At 46.9% G+C, this 26,320-nt stretch overlaps 1 protein-coding gene across 1 annotated transcript in view; it reads right to left on the reverse strand.

Annotated features, from left to right (window-relative positions):
• DIAPH1 (diaphanous related formin 1) overlaps window positions 1–26,320 on the reverse strand; it is a 150,190-nt gene that overhangs the window by 27,848 nt on the left and 96,022 nt on the right. The window contains exons 18-20 of the mRNA XM_054038167.1: window positions 2,348–2,443; window positions 2,079–2,173; window positions 1,712–1,813 (exon numbers count right to left, since the gene is read on the reverse strand). Of these exons, the coding sequence (XP_053894142.1) occupies window positions 1,712–1,813; window positions 2,079–2,173; window positions 2,348–2,443 (293 nt within the window). The remainder of the gene's footprint in view (window positions 1–1,711; window positions 1,814–2,078; window positions 2,174–2,347; window positions 2,444–26,320) is intronic.

Raw genomic sequence — 26,320 nt, forward strand, 5'->3', positions numbered from 1 at the left:
GGCGGGACATCAGGAATTAGAAGATTGTTTGGACCCAAAGAGTCACCTGAAGTTCCTTTGCTACCATGCGGCCAACAACAAAGCTCGGGCCAACTTGATAAGAAATAAGACTGAGCGCAATATAGCCAACTGCCCCATTGTAGCAAGTGTCCAATTTCACATTCCTTTCCCAGAGTCAAGGAATCTCTTACACCAACCCTCCTTCATCAAAGGCACTAAACAGTGCCAACACATGCCCAAACCTAAATTCCTTGTACAGAGAGGAAATGGGGTCTATACATCCGGCTCTTGAAGTGGAGACCTTCCTTGCCAACTCCTAGGAGAATCCCCAGTGTTTGAAGTACACTGTCTTCTAGAGAGACCAGGACATGGGCACTGAATCCTCTAAAACACACAGCTATGAGAATCTCCTTTATACCCTTTTGATCTGAGGAAGGTTTTTAGTCAGAAACTTAGCTGCAGGCTCCTCCCATACCTGGGTTAGCTGACAAAACTTCCTCCATTAGGGTGACTTCCAGCCTATTCTTGAACCTATGGAGTAAACTGATCGCAGGTCAAGCAGCCCCAAAGAGAATGTTTTTTACCCAGGCAGGCTAAGAACGGTTGGTAACTTTTTTGGCACATGGAGCACATCATTTAAATCCATCTCTGGATGGCTGTGGTGTTGCCAAAGGATATTTAAAACAAAAAAAGAAGCAGTAAACTAATGTGAATTTAAAAAAAAAAAACACAGCTAACACTAACCACAGTTGAAGTGAGAAGTTGGGGAAAGGGAAATTATCACCAGAAAAACACTGCTGAGTAGCAGTATCATGAGGTGATCCCACCTGGAGTGCCCTCTTTGACAAGCCACACCACACCAGCTGCAGCTGCCTCAGTTTCCCCTTCACTGCTTCTGATTACAAACAACCCTTGCAAGGTTAATTTATTACAAAAGAAAGGCCATTGCACAAACCATAACGCAAGCTCCACAGCCATAGTTCAGATAGTACATCAAGTAGAGCCCCAGCATCTTTCTTTACACTGAGGCTCTCCAGTGCAGATCCAGCATCTCTCACCATTCCTTGTTGCCAGCTTTCAGCCCTCTCTAGCCCTCTGGCTTCAGCTAGCCAGCACACATCTCCCTCTGCTGCCCTCAGCCTCCAGCCCTCTCTGGCCAGGACTCTTGAGCTCAGGAAGCTCAGCAGGCTAGACCCTCCACTGGCTTCCTGACTATTTCTCCCTCTTCCCCAGAGACCTCCTCCAGTCTCCTCACTCGCAGGTAGCTGTCATTTTCCTTTTTCTTGATTGACACTCACTTAGTGCTCTCAAGCAGCTCTGAGTCTCCCTCCTACCTCCAGGGCCCAGGTACCCTCTTTTAAGCCTAACTGGGAGGCAGCTGATGAGTCCCAGGTACACTGGCCCCACTCCCTCTTAAAGGCCAGTGTCACCCTGTGACACAGAAACTATCATCTGTAACCCACTGTGAGGGCAGAGAGGAGTCTGAGGATCAATGTGTGCAACCCTCCAAAGCTGTTTCAGGACTCACAAGATAAAATGCACAACTCCCAGACAGCAGACATGCCGAGGCAATGGGCGGGATCAGATATGGGAAAGGAAGGGGACAACAGCATCACACACACAGCAGGCCTGGTGGGGGGACTCCACATACTGTGCACATGAGCAGCTGCACAACGATATCCTATCTCTGACTCCAAGTCAGGGCACTCACCACAACACCAAACTGCTCAGACTCAGCCAGCTCATCGTACTCGTCTCTCAGCTCTGACAGCATCTTCAGCTGCTCTGGCTCTGGCATCTGCTTAATCAGGTTCTGAGGGAGAAACACGTGAGTCAGTGTAGCACAGTCATATGAATCAGGCCCCCTGGCAAGAACAAGAGAAGGTGGCTGACTCGTACATGATGTGGAATGAAGGCAGCTCTGGAAGCCATGGGCCCTCCTACCAAAGAAAGGAGGCAATGTTCTTAGGAAAGATTGATATCCCATCAGCTCATTTCTCCAAACAGACCTCAGTCCAGCAAATACAAGGGGGTCTCCACTGCAGGGAAAGATGTTTGACTCCCTGATCCTCACTCACCTGCACCATGGACTCAGTCAGCACAGCCTCATTCACCTCCAGGATTACATTCTTGATCTCCTCGTAAGGCATACGGAAGGAGCCCAGGAAAATCGCTGCCAGGGTAACAAAAAGAAGCACAAATAAATCTATGGGGACAGTGTTCAGCCAAGAACGACATAGAGACAAAGTCACTTTATGCTTCAGTTGGCTCTCTCCAGTCAGCCCCATCAGGAAGCTTATGCACACCCCTGGACTCATGGGCAACTCCCTAATTTCAACATACTCACAGAGATTCTGTGCACTCTTTGAATCCAACACTTTCAGCTCTTTGACCTTTTTCTTTTGTGTACTCTTCTCCGGTCCGCCTTCCTGGTCTTGCTTTGCTGCATGCACAGGAAATTAAGGTGAGTAGAGACAAGAGGGGCTTTCACCCACATCTTGGAAGCACAGTGCTTCTCCACACTGCCAAATAAAGCTGCCTGCTGCTCAGAGCTCTGTCCAGTCCATGTTCCACAAACCACTACACAGGCCACAGACATTTGTAGAGGGCAGGGAGAGATCAGGGCAGCTGCTCTCACTAGATTTACCTTCCTGCTCAGGGACAGAGAAGCAGCCTTGACTCTTCCAGACAGAAGAGAAATATTCTAGCAATAGGACATTTGCTGCAATATGTACTGGGCGAGCACAGAGACCTCAGGGATGGGTGACAAAGCCCATATTGATAGGGCCCTACCAAATTCACGGTCCATTTTGGTCAATTTCATGGTCATAGGATTTTAAAAAATCATAAATTTCATGATTTCAGCTATTTAAATCTGAAATGTCATGGTGTTGTAATTGTAGGGTTCCTGACCCAAAAAGGAGTTGGTGGAGAGGGGGTCGCAAGGTTATTGTGTGTAAGGGGGGTTGTGGAACTGCTACCCTTACTTCTGCACTGCTGCTGGCGGTGGCGTGGCCTTCAGAGGTGGGCAGCTGGAGAGCGGCGGCTGCTGCCCGGGAGCCCAGCTCTGAAGGCAGCGCCAGCAGCAGTGCAGAAGAATGGCATGGTGTGGTACTGTCTTCCTTACTTCTGTGCTGCTGCCTGCAGAGCTGGGGCCTCAGTCAGCAGCCGCCACTCTCCGGCTGTCCAGTTCTGAAGGCAGCAGTGCAGAAGTAAGGGTGGCAATACTGTGACCCCTCCTAAAATAACCTTGCGATCCCCGTGTATCATAACTATAAAGGGAAGGGTAACAGCCCTCCTGTGTACAGTACTATAAAATCCCTCCTGGCCAGAGACTCCAAAATCCTTTTACCTGTAAAGGGTTAAGAAGCTCAGGTAACCTGGCTGACACGTGACCCAAAGGACCAATAAGGGGACAAGATACTTTCAAATCTTGGTGGGGGGGAAGGCTTTTGTTTGTGCTCTTTGTTTTGGTGGTTGTTCGCTCTTGGGACTGCGAGGGACCAGACATCAATCCAGGTTCTCCAAATCTTTCTGAACAAGTCTCTCATATTTCCAACTTTAAGTAAACAGCCAGGCAAGGCGTGTTAATTTTTATCTTTATTTTCTCAACTTGTAAATGTACCTTTTTGCTAGAGTGTTTATCTCTGTTTGCTGTAACTTTGAACCTAAGGCTAGAGGGGATTCCTCTGGACTCTTTAAGTTTGATTACCCTGTAAAGTTATTTTCCATCCTGATTTTACAGAGATGATTTTTACCTTTTTCTTTAATTAAAAGCCTTCTTTTTAAGAACCTGATTGATTTTTCCTTGTTTTAAGATCCAAGGGGTTTGGATCTGTATTCACCAGGGAATTGGTGAAGAGTCTCTCAAGGCTACCCAGGGAAAGGAATTAGCACTTTGGGAGTGGTGGCAGCGGACCAGATCTAAGCTGGTAGTTAAGCTTAGAAGTTTTCATGCAGGCCCCCACATTTGTATCCTAAAGTTCAGAGTGGGGAAGCAGCCTTGACATCGTGCAACTCCCTTTTGGGTCAGGACCCCCAATTTGAGAAACGCTGGTCTCCCCTGTGAAATCTGTATAGTATAGGGTAAAAGCACACACAAGACCAGATTTCATGGTCTGTGATGCGTTTTTCACGGCTGTGAATTTGGTAGGGCCCTACATATTGAATCTTCCCCCGGTGCATTGGCAAAATGTCTCACACCCTGACAGAGGCTCTTTTCTCATGTGGGTTGGGGGATCTTCCAGTCATCACTCCAGAGATTTGAATCTTACGGATCATGGGTCTGAAAACACCCTATAAAGAGCTTGGCTCTAGCCCCAGGATCCCATTCTCACCTTCTCAGATATGCAATAACTTCCCCAAGAAGAGATAAGACTGAGATGGCATGCTGCCCAAACACCTAAAAGCTCACTCCTTCATTGGCTGCACCCCCCATTGATCCCCATTGATATACTAATTCCAGAAGACTAGCAGCAATAGAGGCAAGCTGATGGAATGAAGGAAAGGGTTATTAACCCCCTCAAAGTGCAGCATGGCTACCAAGTTCTCTTGAATATATTCATAGATTCCAAAGCCAGAAGGGACCATCATGATCATCTAGTCTGACCTCCAGTGTAAGATAGACCAGAGACCTGCCCCAAAATAATTCCTAGAGTGGAACTTTGAGAAAAACTTCCATTCTTGATTTAAAAATGGTTAGTGATGGAGAATCCACTACACCCTTTCATAAATTGTTAATTACTCTCACTGTCAAAGACTTATGCCTTATTTCCAGTCTGAATTTGTCTAGTTTCAACTTCTACCCATTGGATTATGTTATCCTTTCTCTGCTAGAGTGAAGAGCCCATTATTAAATATTTGTTCCCCATGCAGATACTTCTAGACTAATCAAGTCACCCCTTAACATTTTCTTTGTTAAGCTAAATAGATTGAGCTCTTTGAATCTATCACTACAAGGTAAGTTTTCTAATCCTTTAACCATTCTTGTGGCTCTTTTCTGAACCTTTTCCAATTTATCAAAATCCTTCTTGAATTGTGAGCACCAGGATTGGATACAGTATTTCAGCAGCAGTTGAAGTGCCAAATATAGAGGTAAAATAACCTTTCTACATCCATTCAGGATTCCCATTTATGCATTCCAGGATTACATTAGCTCTTTTGGCCACAGCGTCTATTGGGAGCATGTGTTCAGTTGATTAACCACCCCCACCCTCTGAAATGTTTTCAGAGTCACTGCTTCCCAGGATAGTCCTCTGTCCTGTAAGTATGGACAACATTTTTTGTTCCTAAACGTATACATTTAGCCATATTAAAATGCATATTGTTTGCTTGTGTCCAGTTCACTAAGCAATCCAGATCACTCAGTATCAGTGACCTGTCCTCTTCATTATTTACCATGCCTCCCATTTTTGTGTCAACTGCAGACTTTATCAGTGATGATTTTACGTTTTCTTCCAGGTCACTGATAAAAATGTTAAATAGTATAGGGCCAAAAAGATTCCTGTGGGACCCCACTGGAAACACACCCACTTCATGATAATTCCCTGTTTAAAATTACATTTTGAGACTTATCCGCTAACCAGTTTTTAATCCATTTAATGTATGCCATGTTAAATTAATATCATCCTAGTTTTTTTAGTCAAAATTTCATGTAGTACTAAGTTAAACGCCTTACAGAAGTCTAAGTATATGACATCAACACTATTACCGTTATCAACTAAAACTGTAATCTCAACAAAAAAAGATATCAAGTTAGTTTGACAGGATCTATTCTCCATAGCCCCTGTTGATTTGCATTAATTACATTACCCACCTTTTATTCTTTATTAAGTCCTATACCAGTCGCTCCATTATCTTGCCTGGCATTGATGTCAGGCTGACAGGCTTTTAATTACTTAGGTCATCCCATCTACCCTTTTAAAAACGGGCACAATAGATTTCTTTTGCTATTCTAGAACTTCCCCAGCACTCCAAGACTTATTGAAAATCAACATTAATAGTTCAGCAAGCTCTTCAGCCAACTCTTTTACAACTCTTGGATGAAATCATGTGGACCTGCTAATTTTAAAAAGTCTGACTTTAAAAGCTTCTGTTTAACATTCTCCAGAGATTCTAGTGGAATGGAAAGAGTGTTATCACCATATGATGAGACTATATCATCTTTTTCCCCTCAATTACAGAACAGAAATATTTATTGAACACTTCTGCTTTTTCTGCATTACTATTGATAATTCTATCATTTCCATCTAATAATGGACCTATACCACTGTTAGGATTCTTTTTGTTCCTGATATATTTGAAAAACTCCTTATTGTCCTTAATTCTGCTGGCCATAGATTGCTCCTTGTGACCCTTTGCTTCTCTTATTAATTTTCTACTAATTATTAACTTCTGATTTATATTCAATACTATCAACTTCCCCTTTCTTTCATATGTTTATTTATATATTAAAAAAATATAAAAAGCTGCCTTCACTTCCCCTTTAAACCAGGTCATTTATTTAACCAACACAGCCTTCTTCCTCAATTGTGGCTTTTTAGGCAGCTAGTGCAGTGTTCTTAAATGATTCCTAATCATCATTCACATTTCTCTGATTAAATTCTTCCTCCCAGCTGGTTTGGCTCATAGGTGACTACAAAGGGCAGAATCAACCCCTCCACCTCCTGAGGAGTGCATGAGACAGTATTAAGCTGCAACAGTGATCTAAATAACAGATAGATTTCCCTACAATATATTTGGCAGAAGGAACATTAACTGCCAATCACATTCTCTCAGGACTGCCCCGACTAACCCCAACACCCTGCTCTTCTTTCACATTGAGACCACACTGCCCAGAGTAACATGGAAGGGAAGAGCCGCATCTCTCTCCTCAGAAGCTAACCCATGATGGTGCTTCCCCTTGGATTCCCTCCCCCTGCCATGTGCTTACACCCTAGGCTAAAAGCAGACAGAGCAGCTACTGAAAACACAGTCACTGACCTAATTTTCTGTGTGTGCACGCACACACAAATGAAGGACACTGCAACTCAGAGAGGCTTAAAGGAAAAGCAGCTGCTATAACAATTCCCAGAAGTCAGAGGGGCTCTTAGGATGAAGGAAGCCCCATACTATGTTCCTGGGGAGCTCTCTCATGAAGGATTTGGGGTGTGGGCAAAGATAACATGAATAAAGAAAGGGGAAAAACATAAAATCTATTAAACTGTGCAATTATGTCCCTAGGAAAGGGATGGGGACTTTAGGTTTAAAACTGTACAAAATACCCGGGAGAATAAACTGAGTCTTGGAATTGAGGAAGCAGACAGGAGAGATGGAAGAGACCTAGTAGTTAATTTCTGACTTATCATTCAACAGCACAGTTCCACAAGGAGGCACAAGTGTGGACTAAAAGTGGGGCTGAGCAGCCTAGAGAGACAGACAGATGTGGAGAGTGGGGAACAGTGCTTAGGCCCTCAGACACTACAGTGATGGATGCTGTATAGACAGAGGATCATCAAGCCACTTTCTTGAACATGGCCTATACAGGAAGCACATGAATCCACTTCTTACCAAATAGCTAAACCTACTATACAAAAACAGCCTCTGTGGCTGAGGACATAGCAACCTCCCTAGAGCCAAACCCATCTGAAACCCTGAGCAAAACCACTGGGGAGACAGAATAGCTGTACTAAACTTCTCTGCCCTTCACACCTTCCACACGAGTCATTGTGGTTCTCCAATGAGCTATGGCAAGTGAGGTAAAAAGGCTGATGACTGGAGCACCTACGGTACAAACCCAGATCAGCTACAACCAATTAATAACCTCAAGGTCACATACACACACACACAACACTTAAGCAACCTCTCTCTCTCACACACACAGTCACATTAACCCAATCACAACCAGCAGAATTGTTCCACATAGGAAAGTGGTTAATTGGCCCACAATGCCTGCATACACATAGATCAAAGCCTGACAATCACTAAGAGCTTCCCTCCAACTCTGTAGACAAAGATCACCCAAATCAGAGAGAGAGAGAGAGACAAAAAGACAAGGGAAACCTTCCCTGAACCTGGAACACTCCCACCTCACCTGTCCTGATCGAGTTCAAACCCGGCACCCAATCAGAAGCCCTGGAAACTCTGGACACCCCCCCCCCCATGGCTGACATAGGCTAGTGATGGTTATCAGTGCTAAATGAGAAAGAATATCAATTCCCCCTTCAAACAGGGGTAGGCTTCACCCACTCCTCTTAGAAGATGACCTAGCCAGAGATCAATGCTTTCATCACCTGCAGTTTGGACTAGTGTAACTCACTAGGCTAAGGTGCAACTGCTACAAAGAGGCTGAAGCAACATACCTCATTAGCAACAAAAGCGTATGCAAAATATCATGAACCTCATGGGTCACCATTAACTCCACAGCAGAATTCAAAGTCCTGGTCCCCTAACGTACAAGGCACCTGCCAGATGAGGACTTGGCTACCTGAAAGACTGTGTCATCTTCACAATCCCCCAAAACAACTACATTTCATAGGAACAATGTAGCTGGAGACACCCAGGTCATGGGAACAGGACTCCCTGCTGCAGGACTACCTGCCTGAAACTCAAACAAACAGATCGACTTCAAGGGTGACTGTGCTCAGACATAAATGAAGTCTCCCCAACAAACCAACACTCAAAATAATTCCTCCAGGTACAGTATCACACTTCAGGCCAAAACACCTTTTGAGGCTCCTAGGCAGAGCTCAGCAATCGGGGGGGGGGGGGGGGGGAGGGGCTATACAGAAAACAAAGATAGATGTAGCACATCCCTTTTCCTGGAGACACCCTTTTCCCTGGGTCCCACAGGGACAGAAGACAGTCCCCTCCCCAAAGAGACGCCTCTTCCCCCCATGCCTGGATCCCACACAGACAGAACACAGCCCCCTCCCCAGAGATCTCTCTTTGCTGGATTAGGTCAGAACACATCGCTCGGCTATGAGCCACAGAGCCCAGAAGCCCCCACTTCTCTCTGGCGTTCTGGTACAGAATTCAGCTGCAGATTTCACTACAAGCACAAGGTTGCTAGCATTACAGATGGCACACAACTCCCCTGTGCTGCTCCCTCCCCCTGACTTGTACAGGATCTTGGGGAGAAGGTTGGGAGGTGGGGTGGGGGCAGATAGCAGAGCAGGACTCCTGCGGCACAGCAGGCAGAATAAAGCTTTCCAAAGCTTGGCTCGCCACCTGGTGTCTGCTCCTGGGCTGAGCAAGCCCCCCTCCTCAATCCCACCGTACAGCACTTGGGACACCAAGAGGGAGGAGCAGGACTTCTGAGATATACACCACAAATTATAAAGAAAGCTATATCAACAAGAAATCATTGGTCACATACACGGGTACCTCTGCATGGGCTCCCACGACAGCTGGGGAAAGACACCCCCTCCCCCAGAGCACCCTGGGATAATAATCCAGTTCTTCCCCCCTCCACACACACACACCGAAAAGGCAATAAAAATCTTGCAGCCCAAAACAGCTGGAACAGGGCAACTCTGCTCCCCAGGCACAGCTGGGATAACACAGCAGCTGGAGGGAGAAGGCTTACCCCGACTGTGACGGCTTTGTACTCTGCACCGCTTGTGGGGGGATAACCCCCACTCCCAGTCTCACAGAGAGGAATTCCTCTCCCCCCAAGAGGTGGGAAGATAGCCCCATATTGCAGATGTGTAAGCTCCTTTCCCTGGCACAGCTGTGGCATCCCCCTCCAGTAGCTGTACTGAGCAGGGTGCAGGAGAGGGTAATCCCTGGCTGTCGGAGGAGTCTAGGAGATGGGTAATTCAGGCTGTTAGCTCCCCAGACTCTAGATAGCAGGGGGGGTTTCCACTCTGAGCTCCCTGCACATACAGCTCCTACTTTCCTGTCTCTCTCAGCACAGGCAGGGAGCAGCCTCTTGCTCTGGTCCCCACACTGTGCAAGTGAAGCCTTCCTGCCTTTGCTTGCACTCAACTCAGTGTGACTGTTAGGAGTGCAGCACAGTGACAGCTCCAGCAGCAGCTTTGCCTCAGCTAGCCTCACCCTCCCCACAGACTCCTCCCTTGCTCAATCTTTATTTTCTGCGTCATAAACACAAAATGGAGATGATGGGGAAGGAAAACACCATGCCTAAAATGGCTGAATGCAGCAGGGCAAGCAAGCAAGCGGCATGACAGTGCAAGAGCACCCCCTGCTGCTGGAAAAGAGGAAATGAAGGAACTGCTCAGCCAGCTTGCCAGCTCTGAAACAATGGGCTCACTTCTCCGGGAAATCCTGTCTGGAGATGCTTCCTACCTGCACTCTGCAGAAAGGAGACTGGGGAGAGCAAGCTCTGATAATCCCTGGGACAGAGCCCGCTGGAACTAGCCAGATGCTGCATTATACACAGGCTGTGCCTAGGAAAAGTTACAACATAGCCTGGCCTACTCTGAATCACTGCACCTGATCAACATAGCCCTAAGGTCAGGGGGGAGCAAGGGCATCACACACCCATGTTACACAAACTCAGCTACTTCAGGCCTCTATGCCAAAGATACAGCATGCCCTCGACACAGAGCGTGATGACTACTAGACTCATGGTAAAAGGCCATTACATTAACCTCAAGCTCCCTCTTCCCTTTGAGAGCCTCTTAAAGATCACAAACACTAATCCATGGCAGTCACCCCAACATAACAGAAAGAAGGAAAGAGAAGCTGTTTTAGAAAGGAAAAATATTTGAGAGGTAAGAAAAGCAGATTCCAAACAATAAGTACACATCTATTTAAAATGCAGATACAGCCATGCTGCGCACACCACAAATCTCAGTAACTGCATTGCCTCACTAGCACCACACCACCCTCATCTTACCTTTGCTTTGTGGCCTCCCACACTGCACCTTTTGACCTCACTCATTGTATCATGTCTAAAATAGAAATAAGATCCTCAGGCCAATGAGAGTATTCCATTTGTTCTGTAAAGGGCCCAGACCTTTCAGGTACTGCAGAAATCGTAGCCATCCTTCACCTTCTGCTGTTCCTAAAACTGGGGTATTTTGGGATGTGGAGAGGAACATTGCAAACTGCATCTGCTTTTACTGTAGTGAGGGGGAATCTTGCATTGTTGCGTCCATTTCCTGTGCTGAGAGCCCGGTTCTCCTCTCCACATGAACATAACTTCTGAGGGGGAAGATGAAGGGAGGCTGGGTCTCAGGACAGGGGGGATATACGAAGGTGGAACCTAGCCATCTCAAGTTTGGCCCATCCTAGCTCTCACACTGAGCAGAGAGGGTCTAGGAGCGAGAGAATCTAGCACCTAATTCTCAGTCAGGCCCGGAGGACAATGGGTATGTAGGAAGTTTGGCACAAGAGTAGGGGCTGGAACCCATTCAAGTGCATCTGCATCCAGTAGTAGGGGTCTCAGTGTAGCACCATAACTCCGGAGGTTCCACTTGCAAGGAGTGCCACACTTCCATAGAAAGCACACACTCAGAGTATCAGCACACAAATATTGTATCCTAATGTGAGAGAGGACCACACAGGTTATTTACAGTGCTGAGCCCAGGAAGCAAACTCTGCACCCATGGAAACACACTGTATGGATCATTTCTTGATAGTAGCCTCTTTCCAATATGCAGACCAGCTCAAATGAAGCCAGATCTCTGCAGTCATGCCCACATACCCACCCAACTGCACACACAAAATATATGGGGGAGGGGAGGGAAGCAGGAAGGCGTACTCAATCCTACAGCCATTCAACTGACTGCACCAGTTGCAGGAATCATAGCAATATATTAGAAATACAAAGAGAATCCAGGGATCAGTGATTCTATGCCTGGAGTAGCAGGGGTGCTGGAGGTCAGAACTGAAATGCATGGGCAGATCTGGGCAGAGGGAATAGAACAGGAGCAGTCAAGGATGTTGCATATTAGGTGCTTTTACAGAATTACAGCATGGAATATTTTTGAGGGGTGCAACAACACAGAATACTGCAGTTTCTGATTATATCAGCAATGTAGGACTGTGTCTGAATGACTAAACACATCTTAGGGACTTGTAACTACTGGCCCAGCATATTCCCAGCACACCCTAGGTGACTCAACAAGGGAGTGCTGGGAAAGTACAAGTAAGAGATTTGGGTGGGTCCAGGATTGGAAAAGCAAAGCCTGCTGCAGGGCAGGAGTGAGGCACACTGGCAGAGCCATGTGGGGAGCCCAGGACTGAACAGCTGAGTGTAGTACAAAGCAAGAGGGAGGTGCACTGAGAGTGCTGTGTGGGCACTCAGGACTGGAATATAGAGGGGCGAGCGGGGAGGGTGTCAGAGCAAGAATGAGGTACACCGGCAGAGCTGTGGAGGAGATCTCCAGGACTGACAGTCAGAGAGCTGCAGGTAGTAGTGAAGTGCAACAGCAAAAGTATCTCAGACTTGGAGTCAAGGACAGGGTGTACATAGTGCCTTCCTTACCCACTGTGCCTCTAGACCACTCCGTTTCATTCACTAGCACAAAACCTACCAATTTCTCCTCTCAAACTGCATAGCAGGAAAACATCCAAAAGCCTGGAAGAGCAAAAGCTGCCTGTGTGAGTGCAAGTGATGCCCCCCACCCCCTCACCAAGCCAGCCCGGCAGCAGATTGAAAAACTTCCCTGATTGTCATCTCAGATCACACACAGAAAAGGAAGGAGACAAATCTCCTGTCAGGCTCAGAAGAGAGACAAAGGGCCTCTGAAATGTGAACCAGGCTGCTCCTTCCCCATCCTGGCCAGGGGGCTTTAACATAAAAGAGAGGACCAGATGGGGAAGGTGAGAGGCCTGCCAACACCGCAAAGCCTTTGTCTGCATAAATCCTGCTTTTCCTCTCTTTGTCTCTGAGAAGGAGGCCAGATGAAGGGTAGGAGAAGGGGGGTGTGGGTGGAGAAAGGGGCTGCACCATTGCCCGGGTTACAGATTATCAGATGACCTCCTCCTCCAATCCAATTCCTCTGATATCATTGCTAGTAACCGGAGCCAAAGTGGCTCAACTGCGCACATCTGGTGGCTGCGAGGTGCAGAGCAGGAGCTCTCAGGAAAGCATTAAAACTTAGGGAAACATTTTCCTAAGAAAATAACATGGATTTCCCAAGCTAATGTGTCCTAGAAGGTGCCCCCAAAAGGCACAGGGCTAAGGAATCCCAGAGCAGAGTAAATCCCAGCAAGGAGTTCACTCAGGGTTCCTCTGAAGCCCCAAACTAAATGTTCTCAGTAAAAATCTTACAAACAATGGCCCTGATACCATGACACTGATGCCAGTACTGGGCTCATCATTCTAGGTCATAGGTACCAAATTCCTACAGGCTGTCATATATCTGCAGATGGAATGTAAATAATGCAGGGAGCTTTGCTTATTGCAGTAGGGGACTATTATTGGTGGTGTGACTGGGACCTATGGATGACACTAAGGATGAATGGCAACAGAGGGTCCTGTGGCACCTTTGAGACTAACAGAAGTATTGGGAGCATAAGCTTTCGTGGGTAAGAACCTCACTTCTTCAGATGCAAGTAATGGAAATCTCCAGATACTAAGGATGAATAGGGAGGAGTGCCCATTGAGCTGGATATGTTTACCATCCCTGGTGCCCACAAATCTAGAGTGTGTGCTGGTGAGAGCTGCTGCTATTACCAGCTTCTGTAGAGAAGGGAAAGAGGCTGATGTTTCAGTATTTTTTGGGAACCAGGTGGACCTGAGTCATGGACCTATCCCAGCCCCAGCTTCCCTCTTCTACTCTGTGCTCCATACCCAAGAAGGCCCACCTCCACATGTGGCAAATATTAGCATAAGAAGTATTGCCGCAACTGGGTTCTGTGTCTCGATTTGTGGCTACGTGAGATGACACAGGGTATTATAAGGAACGCTCCCTGCTGGGCTGGTCCTGGGTACCATGCCTAGATTCGGTGTGAGTGCTGTGTGTTAACAGCACTACGAGGGACTGGGTGCTATCCAGACATGAACATATTACACAATGGCAATGTCAGGAGCATGTAGACAGCGTTGTAACTGGGCATGAGATGCAAGTGCTATGTGTTAGGGTTCTGTGTGACAAGGGTGGCACTATGGGAAGAGATAGCCTCTGAGCTACCTTCTCTCTCAACTCTGGTATACCTGGCCAGGGGACTGAGAGGGGTACCATAGGAAGCACTGCCTGTTGGATCCTAAAGGTGCTAATACTGGTGTTGCATCACTGGATTGTGCACTTTAATGTGGACTCTCCTACCTCCCCAGCAACAGCAGACTGTAGAGTGTTGGGCTTGAAAACCAGACAGGGAATGTTTCCCTGGAACACTGTGCTAAGCAATCAATTCTGCAGAAATTAAGCTGTCATTTTAAAAACAGTTCTTAGCATCTGTGGTTTGAAAGAAAGCCTTCCAAATAGGAGAGTCTGTGCTGGGGTGTCTCCCTGTGAAAACACACCTGTGATTCTCTGCTGGCGGTAACAATGGTGAGGTCATATTGTACACAGGGCTTAGGCATTTTTACCACGGTATTGCTTAACCCCACTCAAAGCAGAACTAGACAACATAGCGGTAAAAATACCTGAGACCACCTGCACTACTCATGCTGTTGCCCTCGCCATCAGAGAGTGATGAATCAGTTTTTCAGCATATGGTCCCCATGTTTGCAGACTGACATCTTTGCAAGAAAGCACCAAAGTGAAACTGACAAAATTCTGCCTGTTTTACTGCTGCTACTCAGAATCCCTTGTACAGAAGTGAAAGTGACAAGAAATCATATTTGTATCACCATGTAGGTGCTTGGGGAAGCCATAGGCAACAAAGGCAGGAACTAGAGGACTCTCCAAAAAATAACAGCCAGAAAGGTGGTTGAGTATTGGACCATGTAACTAACAATTGTGAAGTTCTGGGGTGGGTTTCAGTTTGATCAGACACCTTCCATACAGAAGCGGACATAAAAGACAGTTCCCATCCCAGTAAGAATACAAACATTCATCTCTGCCCAGCAAAGATAGGCTTCTCACTGAGTTATTCTCTGAACCTCAGTGGAGGTCTCTGCCCAAATTTTTGTATCAGTCTCCACTTAGTGGGTATCTGGTACAAGTTTAGTTGCTGGCAGGGACTTCTATCCACTGGGTTCACTGGGCCAGTACTATCTTCTAACATTTTCTGAGCCAGAGTTACCCATATGAAAAGACTTGTGAGCAGGAGGGACTGGGACTAATGCCACCTATGCACTGTATATCTGAGGATGGCACTGTTCTGGCATGTGGGAGCATGTGCTGCACTCTAGGTTTAACGTGTTCACATCTCTGTACCCAGAGGACCAAGAGCGACCAGCTGAGTAGTAAAAGAAGTGCTGCCATCTGGATCCATACATCGGGCAAAATTTTCAAAAGCACCTAAAGTGACTTAGAAGCCTAAAATCCATTTTCAAAAGTGATTTAGGCACCACTGAGTTTCAGTGAGACCTGGGCTCCTTTGGATATTTTCCCTGCTCTGTCTTAAGGTTACATCTGCCTGGGAATGGCAGCCTAAGGGTGTGCAGGGATTGCTGCCCACATGGCAAATATTATCTTAACCCAGCAGGGCTGCATAAGGATGTTGGTGTGATTAGTATGATCTGGGTCAATGTGCCTAGGACCACAGCATCCAGCTTGTGCTGGGTTATCAGTGTCCCTGTGGCAGATATTATCTGGGAGTGTAATCAAGCAGGGCAACTTATGCCCATGTGATTGAAGCTCCCAAGTGTCAGTGGAGGATGTAGTAAGGTGTGAGGATCACTGCCCACTGGACAAGTATGATTTGGGGTATTGTGCTCAGGAAAGCAGTGCTGCCCATGTGGCCTGAGCTACGAGGCCATGTAGCCCAGGAGGACACTGAAAGGGTGTGCAGGAAGCATCCATTGTGTGGTTGGCACAATGTGGGTGGCAGTAGCTGCTAGCTGAGGGACAGTGTAACTGATGTGCCGATGTTGAGCCTCACACAAAGGCTCATATCGGCGGGTAGCGATCGATTTATCGGGAATCGATATATCGCGTCTCATTAAGATGTGATATATTGATCCCTGAATGTGCTCCCCATCGACTCCGGAACTCCACCAGAGCGAGCAGCGGTAGCGGAGTCGACGGGGGAGCTGCGGCCGTCGATCCGACGCCGTGAGGACGGGAGGTAAGTCGGTATAAGATATCTTGACTTCAGCTACGGTATTCCCATAGCTGAAGTTGCGTATCTTACATTGACACCCCCTCAGTGTAGACCAGGCCAAAGATACTGTGATGGCGTAAGGATTCAGTTAGTGTTTCTAAAGGCTGCCCTGGCACGCTGAGTGGGTGCATCACGGTGCTTCCACCTCATCGTTTCATTTTCCTCCCTCTCCCCAGGATTCTGTTGTTGTTGGGGGGGGAGGGGGGGGGCACATAGACAGGAGTTCAAAACTTGGGGAAAATTAGCTCACTTCTCTGAATTATTGCATCAACCTCAGACTCCAGCAGTGAAACAAAGGGTTAGGCAAAAACCAAACGGATCCATGTGCCACCTGGTGTTCAAAGGGAAAACTGCACCTTGCTTCTGATGAGTTCTAAAGAGATTGTAAGGTTAGAAAAGTCTAACAAAACTGAAGTGGGCTGTAGTCCGAAGAAGTGGGCTGTAGTCCACGAAAGCTTATGCTCTAATAAATTTGTTAGTCTCTAAGGTGCCACAAGTACTCCTGTTCTTCTTTTCACAAAACTAAATTGACGCAAACAGTCACTACAAGAAGTGTCCAAGTCTGTAGCAGCAACACACTGGCCATCCTCATAGCTGTGCTTACTATTATCCCCAGCACCAAATACCTACAGACTTCTCCACAGCAAGGGCCCAGAACTCCATCCCATACCTGCAAGTTCTACCTTAATGCAGGTCACACCTGCATCCTTTGTGACACTGCCTGTTTGCTCTCCGACTTCCCAAATCCTTCTGAAACAAAAACAAGTTCGAGCCTTTGACATCTGATAACATGAGATTTAACGTGGACAAATGCAAATGACCTCCTGAGGTCCCTTCCAACCCTGATATTCTAGGATTCTATGAAATGAATACACTCCAGAAAAAACAGTCATACACCTGAGATCCCACAGGAGGGAGAAACGGGGAGGGAGGGGGAGGGGGGGATGAGGTACCCCTAGCACTGACAGTAGGCTTTGATTGGAGTTTGGAATACAACACAGCATTAGAATAAGAAGCCAATGTGATTAGGGGCTGCCTATGCAAAGACACCAACAACATGGCATAGAGAAGTATAACTACAGCTGGGTTCAAATCTGGGCATCACATTGAAAGAAAGATCTTTATAAACGGGAAGGAATTTGAAGAGCAACAGAACTGCACCAGCAGGGATGGATTTAGAGAGATTAATACAGCTAAATACATAGCTAGCCCAGGCAAACAACTTCCCTAAGGTGACATGGGCCCAGATTCTGTGCTATGCCTCTCAGGAGGTGCAGCACAGGAATCAAAGTCCAGAGATGAAGGTGCAAAGGTGGCTTTAAACTGCTTCTGCATTTATTTAATTCTGGGATGCCTTGGGGCTGACATGACCCACAGTATAAGAAAGCAATTCTAGGGATTGCTCTAAGTACAGCAGCCTGGCATTTTGATACCTAAGGGCTGCTCTACAGCCCAGAATAGCCAGAGTGGAAACTGCTCTGGCTACTGCCCCTCCTGCCCTTAATCTGTCCCAGAATGCCCACAGGGGATGTACTGCCTGTACTGGCCCCTCACTGCTTCAGTGTGGGGAAATTTCCATTCTGCTTTGCTTTACAGCTCCTTTATACTGCCAGGCCATAGCAAGGGACCGAATCTGTCTCCTACATCTGTCTACAAATATCTGAAAGATGCAAGCTAAAAGGAAGGAGAGGAACGGATTGTGGTGGGTCATAGGGGAGTAAACTAGGAGTAACAGGAGGCAACAGGAAAGCAAACACTCAGGCTGAATAATAGAACCTTTTCCAAGTGGGGAGAACTGTTAAGCAGCAGAACTCTCATCCAAATGGAAAGGTGGAAGGCCCTGATGAAAGAACTGTAAGGAATGATCCTGTGCTGGCCATTGAGGAGGGAGGCAAGTAGTGAGATTACACCCAGTGGGTCTACTAACTGTTAATTGGTTCATGCACTCAGCACAGGAATGGAGGAGGCAAAGATGGCCTTAAGACACCTTTTCACTCTCCATATTCTCAGCCCTGCCAAGTCCCTGAAGTAGCAGAGAATGCAGTAACACTCTGACTATGCCGCACATCTGTCCCTTGGCCTGCCTTCACCACACTCCCTATACCAGGGGCTACGATGGGGGGCACACAAAGTAAATATTACCACTGGGGTCAATTGTACCCCTGTATTCTGCCAGAGCAATGTAAAGGAGCTGGGTGCAATGGAGAATCTCAGAGATCTCCCCTCTACCTGAATTCTGCAAGTAAAGAGACAGCACCAGCATAGCTGACTGAGAAGTTGTACATGGGCTAGTGATTAAAATACAAACTCAGCCTTTCCTACCTCTGTCAGTGCATTCCAAGCTACGCTCCCCACTCCTCATGCCAATGGCAAGGGAAGGGTGGGGTGTCCTTAGATGCGGCTTAAATGAGTTCACTCTATATAACCTGAATAAAGAGCTACTAAAGGCCCAGGAACATCAGAAGGGTGTTAGCTCTGAAGAGGGAGAGAGACTGCTTCGGATGATATGCAGAGGGTGGGGATGCTAACCCAAAGAGGGAGGAGGGATTACTTAGGGTGACACACAGGGTGTAACTAGTAGTGATGGGATGAAATTAATGCTGGCCATCAGCCAGCCACTCCTGCAACGCTCTGCGAAACTATCTCCAAAGGAAATGCTGGAAGCCTTGTCCCTTGGGACATTTCAACATCGATCAAAGAAAGCCCCAGAAAATGTGCTGTAGCAACCAATCCTGCATTAGTTCCTGTGAGACTGAGTAGGTGACCTAATGGGGCCTGTCCAGCTCTGTCACCCTTCAGAAAGCATCATTTTGCTGAACATTTACAAAATTAAGCAACTCATCTAGACAGTTTGCATCAGGAACAGCTACAGTCAAATCAAAGCTGTACAGGGCTGCTTTAGTGTTCCCTGATTAACAGTCACCATTTCTCAGGCATTATATGCTCTGGGCACCATCTGCTGGTTGAAATGAGGAAGGTGAGGATTGCTGAAATAGGTCCCACTAGCCATGCTGGGAATGAACTGTCAGCACTGGTTACAGGCTCAATTTCTCTGCATGTGAGTGTGCATTCTGCTCAAGGAGAAGGGGTGTCACTTTCCTCTAAACATTAGGTATCAGCCACTCCCAAAGGCAAAACCCTAGATTAGATGGGTCGCTGGTCTGATACATACAGCTATGTGCTATAGGTCTCTTCAGGGCCCCAATAATAAGAGTGCATTGGAGTCATATGTCAGTATGGAATTGGATGGTTCCCCGTTTCCCCACCACCTCTACTTCCATTAATGTCCCTTTCTGATTCTCTTCATTCTCAGCTGCTCCCTCTTATTGAACCTGCCCCACTTCCTGCCTCTCTGTCACATTTACCTTATTCAGCACCTGCTGAATCCTGGCTCCCTTTATGTAACTAGTGGGGGTGGACAGACACCTGGTCCCAGGTCACAACAGAGGTGAGAAGGCCCCATCCCCTCAATTGAAGATAGGGTGGGGGGCCCTGGCAGGAAGATCCCCATTACTCACAGCAGTGGGTGGCTGGGACCCACCCCCAAAGCAACTGAGGGTGTACTATGTTCACAATGGGGGGGCTGAGTGAAGACATTCTCCAGAGTAGGTCAAGAGAGTGTCCTGGGTGAGGAGGACTATTCCAGAGTGACCGATGGGTGAGGAGGAAGAAGGAAGGAATAACTTCCTGGTTAATTAACTAAGAACTGTACGAAGGGCCCTGGCATGCCTCAGGTGTGGGGAGTAGGGACCAACATCCAGGCCTGGCACAGCTCCACGGGCAGGGGATACCAGTCCAGCTTCATTAACTTTCTGTGCTACCTTCAGCTCAGAATCGCTCACTCATGCTGCAGTGAGGCTCATCAAATCAAAGGAAAGTGCATGCCCTGAAGCTAACTGTGAGCGCAATTAATTAAAGCTGCACTGGGAGTCAGCTGAGATTGTAACAGGCAGAGACAGCAATGGGAGCAAGTGATGGCTGCCTGGCTCTCTTTACTCAGCCTGCAAGGGCCAAGCATACACTGCAGCCAGCATTTCAGAGACCTCTGTGCTGCACAGGGAATTAACCCCACACGCACCACACCCTAGGGGGCTCAGAGCCACCCAACACATGCTGAACATGGCTGACTAGAGCCAGACAGTAAACTTTTTGACAGAGGAGCAGAGGAGAGGTTAAAAAGCACACAAATTATTTCCCCCAAAACATGCACATAGCCTGTCCCAGTTTGAGAAGATTACAGATCCCTGGTCCCAGCAAATTTCCCTAGTGTGTACCAGCATACTGCAAGAGCAGCTGAACATTAATGGGAACTGGTCTGGACTCCAAGCAAATCCAGCCAGTTTGCAGATCAAATGGCAACAACTACAGAAATGCAGAGACGGATTTCAGCTCACAGGCCCAGCAGCCAAGTCCTCTTAACAAACATCACAAATCAAGAAAAAACTCTTAGTCCCAGCAAAAGAACAGGCTGTTCTGGGAAGTCTGATGAGCTCCCTCACACAAGCTAATAGGAACACCTGAGTTTTGCTCAAACAGGCACTCCTGAAAGAGACAGTCAGCGAACTCAGTTTTAGCAAAGGGAAAGGTGATGGGGATGCTGAAAAGACCAAAAAGTTACACGACAAAATTAAACATCCCTCAAAACAATAAGATTCTACTCTGGAATTTGAAATCTGCTTCTATTTTCACTGACGGACTCGGTGCAAAGTTTGAACTATAGCTACCAGTAAATGTCACTTGTTCTGCCTAAGTGTTGTTCTTGGAAGATCTATTCCTCCATGAAGCCTTCTCTGACAGCAGTCAACTGGCATTTACCTACTCAGAGAGAAATTAATCTGAATCCCACTGCTGAAGTGTCAGCCCACATCTAGAGTCTGATTCTTGAGTTCTCAGTATCCACCTGTTATTATCCAGGTCAGTACGCTGGTCTGCTGCTGAACTGTCCAGCTGAGAAATTATTCTTAATCCCTTGCCTCCCAACTTCTGCAATGTTCCCTTTCATAGGAGTTAGAGATGGAAAAGGCCTACGAGATCCCCATGCAAGTGCCATGCGGCAGACAGTCTGATAAAAGATAGAGCAATGTGTGAAGTTTTTGGAAGTTTATACAAAGACCTGCCATTGAAAGTTAAACTTCAACCAATTTTAAGAAAAATAGAACAACCCCTTCCCTGAAAGGTAAAGCCCATCTAGCATGCACACACACCCTGGCTAAGCAAGAACCTCAATATTACATGTCACAGCAACAGAAGTCGACAGGTTGTCCATGACTGCACTCCGCTTCACCACTCTTTATCAGGTTGCTCTGTAAAGGGCAGCATTCCACCTGATGCAATGCTCTCCTCGATTAATTAAATACATGCATATGGCATGGGGTGCATTTAGTCTTCTGCAGATCCTGCCTGACCTTGTTCACTTGAGATTCATTTGAAGACCGGGTTTAATCTCTCTCTGTCTTGCAATTAAGTATTTTGCAGTGTGCATTTCAGTGAGACATTACAATCTCACCCATTTAAATGGATACAGCATGAGAAACTAGCTGCCACAGAGCCAGCAATCTGATCACAAAACCCCATTTCTAAGCCAGGAGTGCCACCTACTGGACACAACAACTGGTAGGGAAATTTTAGTTCACAATGGGAAAACTGAATGGAGATAAGAGGCAATTTGCTACCACCTACAAAGGTCCCAGCCACAGACTGTGACACTCTGTATCTCGGGAGAACACCCTGCACCCCCATGTTCATACTTATAATATGATTGTGTGATATCCAATGCAAAGTTTGTCATGGTGGATAATACAGTAATGTTATAGGTTGTAATTTCCTGTATATAGTTATGAGGCTGAAAATGTGTCCTCATGGCTTAAAACAAGCCCAGGCAAAGCTCTCCGGGAGCAGAGGGGCAGTTCACACCTCATCAGGGCATGTATGGGACAAACCCAGCCCAGCCTCACAGGAACAAAGGACACTGGCCTAGGCAGCAACAAAGGATCTGTTGGATTCCCCTTCCCTTGGTCAGTTCTGCAGAAAAGGACGTAGGGGTTACAGTGGACGAGAAGCTGGATATGAGTCAACAGTGTGCCCTTGTTGCCAAGAAGGCTAATGGCATTTTGGGCTGTATAAGTAGGGGCATTGCCAGCAGATCGAGGGACGTGATCATTCCCCTCTATTCGACATTGGTGATGCCTCATCTGGAGTACTGTGTCCAGTTTTGGGCCCCCACTACAAGAAGGATGTGGAAAAATTGGAAAGAGTTCAGCGGAGGGCAACAAAAATGATTAAGGGGCTGGAACACATGACTTATGAGGAGAGGCTGAGGGAACTGGGATTGTTTAGTTTGCAGGGATGATTTGATAGCTGCTTTCAACTACCTGAAAGGGGGTTCCAAAGAGGATGGATCTAGACTGTTTTCAGTGGTACCAGATGACAGAACAAGGAGTAATGGTCTCAAGTTGCAGTGGGAAAGGTTAGGCTGGATATTAGGAAAAACTTTTTCACTAGGAGGGTGGTGAAGCACTGGAATGGATTACCTAGGAAGGAGGTGGAATTTCCTTCCATAGAGGTTTTTAAGGTCAGGCTTGACAAAGCCCTGGCTGGTATGATTTAGTTGGGGTTTGTCCTGCTTTGAGCAGGGTGTTGGACTAGATGACCTCGTGAGGTCTCTTCCAACCCTCATATTCTATGATTCTATGGGACTATGATGAGATAATGTTCACCTGACTCTGAAGGGGAGGGAGCCAAGAGGGAAGAAAGAACATGATAAAAGGGAGAGATGTTTGCCACGCTCTCTCTCTCTCTCTCTTCCACCTACATCTACAGACACCACACCAAGCAACTGAAGCATTGATCAAAAGGGAGAACCTGGCAGAAGGGCAACCAGCCAGCTTGTGATGAGAAGCATCTAAGTTTGTAAGGGCACTGAAAGTGTTAAGATCAGCTTAGAATGTGTTTTTCTTTTATTTCATTTGACCAAATCTGACTTGTTGCGCTTTGACTTATAATCACTTAAAATCTATTTTTTGTAGTTACTAACTTTGTTTATTCTACCTGAAGCAGTGCATTTGATTTGAAGTGTGTCAGAGACTCCCCTTGGGATAACAAGCCTGGTACATATCAATTTATATGTTAAATTGACAAACTCATATTAGCTTGCAGCGTCCAGCGGGCATCAGTGGACACTGCAAAACGGAGGTTCCTAGGATTGTGTCTGGGACCAGAGATATTGGCTAGTGTCATTCGGTTGCACAATCCAAGCAGCGGCTGGCCAAAAGTGCTCACTCATGTAGCTGGGAGCAGCTTACCTGGCAGAGGCTGTGCGTGAACAGCCCGGGTGTGGGGGTTCTCACAGCAGAGCAGGGTAAGGCCGGCTCCCAGAGTCGAGGATTGGAGTGACCTAGCAGATCACCGGTCCAGATAACACCAGGGGAACATCACACAGACAAAGACCCTATTTCTCCACCAATAATTTTTTAATGTAGTTCAATAAATAATGATAGCAGCTCAGATCTGTCAAGCCCATTCAGCCATCTCTTACCTACATACGGGCAGGGCAATGCCACCCTCACCCACATCTCCTTCTACAATGGCAGGGCATTTTCTCTCACCCCTGCTGTCATCATTCCCTCCCTCGCAGCAGGGCGGTCTCCTAGAGTTTTGCTTTCTAAGTAACAAGGAATCTCATGGAATCCTCCCAGGATGGAAAATCTGCATCTCACTGCATGGAACAGGTGCCACCATACAGAAGAGTGGTCTGCTCCACCCTAGGAGAATCTCCCCAGATAGGGCCTCCGAGATTTTGGAAAAGCTTTCTCTGCAGAGGCACTCTGTCCCGCCATCATATCCGCTGTTCCATGAACAGTGAGACTGAAGGAGAAAAAGCATTAGCATGCAAGCTTATGGGTATTAGTGGGGACAGCAGTGTGAAGTAATGATCTCAGGGAGATGCTTCTCTAGCCTGGAGCACTTACTGGTCAGTCACTAAGCCTCCTATTAACATTTCACTCCGCTCCATATCTGGGATCTTCCAAACAGGACAGTGGGTCTCCTTATCAGCTCTGTGCAGTCTGATACCCTTTGAGGACAGGCATTCCATTACTGAGGCAATTGCATCTAGGTTAGGAGCCAGTTCTCAGGAGATAACTGTGCACTGAGGGCCCAAAGATCAGGACTCTGACAAATGAACAAGCCTCCAAGAGTCTAAAGTGTCATGTACTACAGAACTGGGGAATGGCAGCTGCAGTGTGAGAAACACCACCCTGTCCCTATGAACCAGCAACACACTGGTGAACCTGACACATCAACAGAGCAATAAGTTGCCATAGGGCAAGGGGACACTACTACTAAATCCCAATCACTAGTGGAAAGCCTTGATGAATTACTAAGCTATCTTGTGACAGATATCTGAGCTATCATATATACTTGCACTCGTAGCTTGTCCGGCCAATAAATTTCACAAGATCAAATCAGTTTTTTATTTATAGTGCACACTGTGGAGTGCACAGTGTAGGAGGCTCAGCACCACACAAGCCCTTGCTTCATTCATTAACGACCTAGTATGGTGTACAGTGCCTCATGCACTACTATATGGTGTGCAATAAATGAGGTAGGACTTCACAGAAGCCTTTGCCTCATTAATACTACATCTAAACAACTGACTTTCATGATCTCTGTTTGGCACGCAAATAAAAGGAATAAGTAGTGCAAGATATTCTATATGGTCTGGTTGATAGAAGCACCTGTGCTGATCTCAAATACAATATACAAAGGGCCAGCAGAGATACAGCTCTTTAGAGGGTAATTAGGGCAGAAGTAGCAGGAGAGAAAGAAAGGCTGGGAGTTCTCCTGCCCCTGTGACCTTTGCAGCAGCATGAACCTGTCTGAATCAGAGCTGAGTCTGGGGATGGAATAATGAGGCTCCCAGCAGTAAATGTCAGTTCAGAAACAAGCATTTGACCCTCCAGAAGAAGAGGAAAAGAGTAGAAAAACTAGGGAGACCAAGGCCATAACTGTCTGGCTCTAAGACAGACAAAGCAGCAGGCACAACACAGACCTCACCAAAGCAGGGCAGGCACAAAGATGCAGGTAGATTTTTATTATCTGAGGTAACGCAAAGTAGCACTGCTCGGATAAGCAAGTGTAGTGATGAGTTTGCTGTCTAGTGTTGGGGCAGGAGTTGTGTTTGACAAGCAATGAAGCAAATAATGGAAGCTGAGGAAACCCTGGTGATCCAAAAAACTTCCCCACACACAGAAACACAGTCATCCACAGCACTAACAATGTCTGTGCACATTCAAGCTGTGCAAAACAAGCCTGCTGCTCCTAGCTCCCACAGAGCTCTGCAGCTGTTCACAGCCAGTTATTCCAGGCCTGCAGAGCCAACAGGATCCACCTCAGGGCCCACAGAATACCGACCCCTTCCCAGTCAATCACTTCTGGGCCCATCTATACACAAAATTTGGAAGAGCAGAGCAAGGGTTCAATTATTTTGCTTCAGAGACAGAAGTGCTTGAATGAAGGGGCAGACAGATACAGAGCATGTGTTCTCAAACCCCCATCCCCACAGCATGGAGATGGCCCTGGAAATGGAATCCAGCCCACATGTCTCCAGTGTTTGGGGGTCTGTTAAACAGTCGGAGATAAACTCCTTTAACTCAAGTCTCACTCCTGCTGGCAGACGAACCCACACCTGCAGGGTGACACCCACAAATTTTCTCTCTAAAACACTTGCCACCTACATGTGGGAAATGATCAAGGCATGCACGATAGCTTCCCACCCCAAGTGGGCAGAGGAAGAGCAGGGAGGAGAAATCATGGTGAGGAGACAGGCAGAAAAGCCACATGAGAAAGAAAGAGCAAGAGAGCATTAGAGAGACATTTACAAAGAATGAAGTATTGGAGAAACAGGAATGAAGGAAAGTGACACTGACGAAGCCAGCAAGGGCCAGTAGAGCGGAGGGGATGGGCTCACAGGGGCTGCCTCAAACAAAGTTTGCTTTACTTATGATAGCATGCTGGTTTCACTATTAAAAAAAATGACCTGAAACTGCCCTGGCTTTGGATAGAGAAGGGACATTCTTCAAGCCCCTCTAGACCAGTTTTGTAGAACCAGTAGGAATATTACTGAATCCTTATGCCAGAGCTACAATCGGAGTAGTAC

This window comes from Malaclemys terrapin, chromosome 8 (genome assembly GCF_027887155.1).
Source record: "Malaclemys terrapin pileata isolate rMalTer1 chromosome 8, rMalTer1.hap1, whole genome shotgun sequence".
NCBI lineage: Eukaryota > Metazoa > Chordata > Testudines > Emydidae > Malaclemys > Malaclemys terrapin.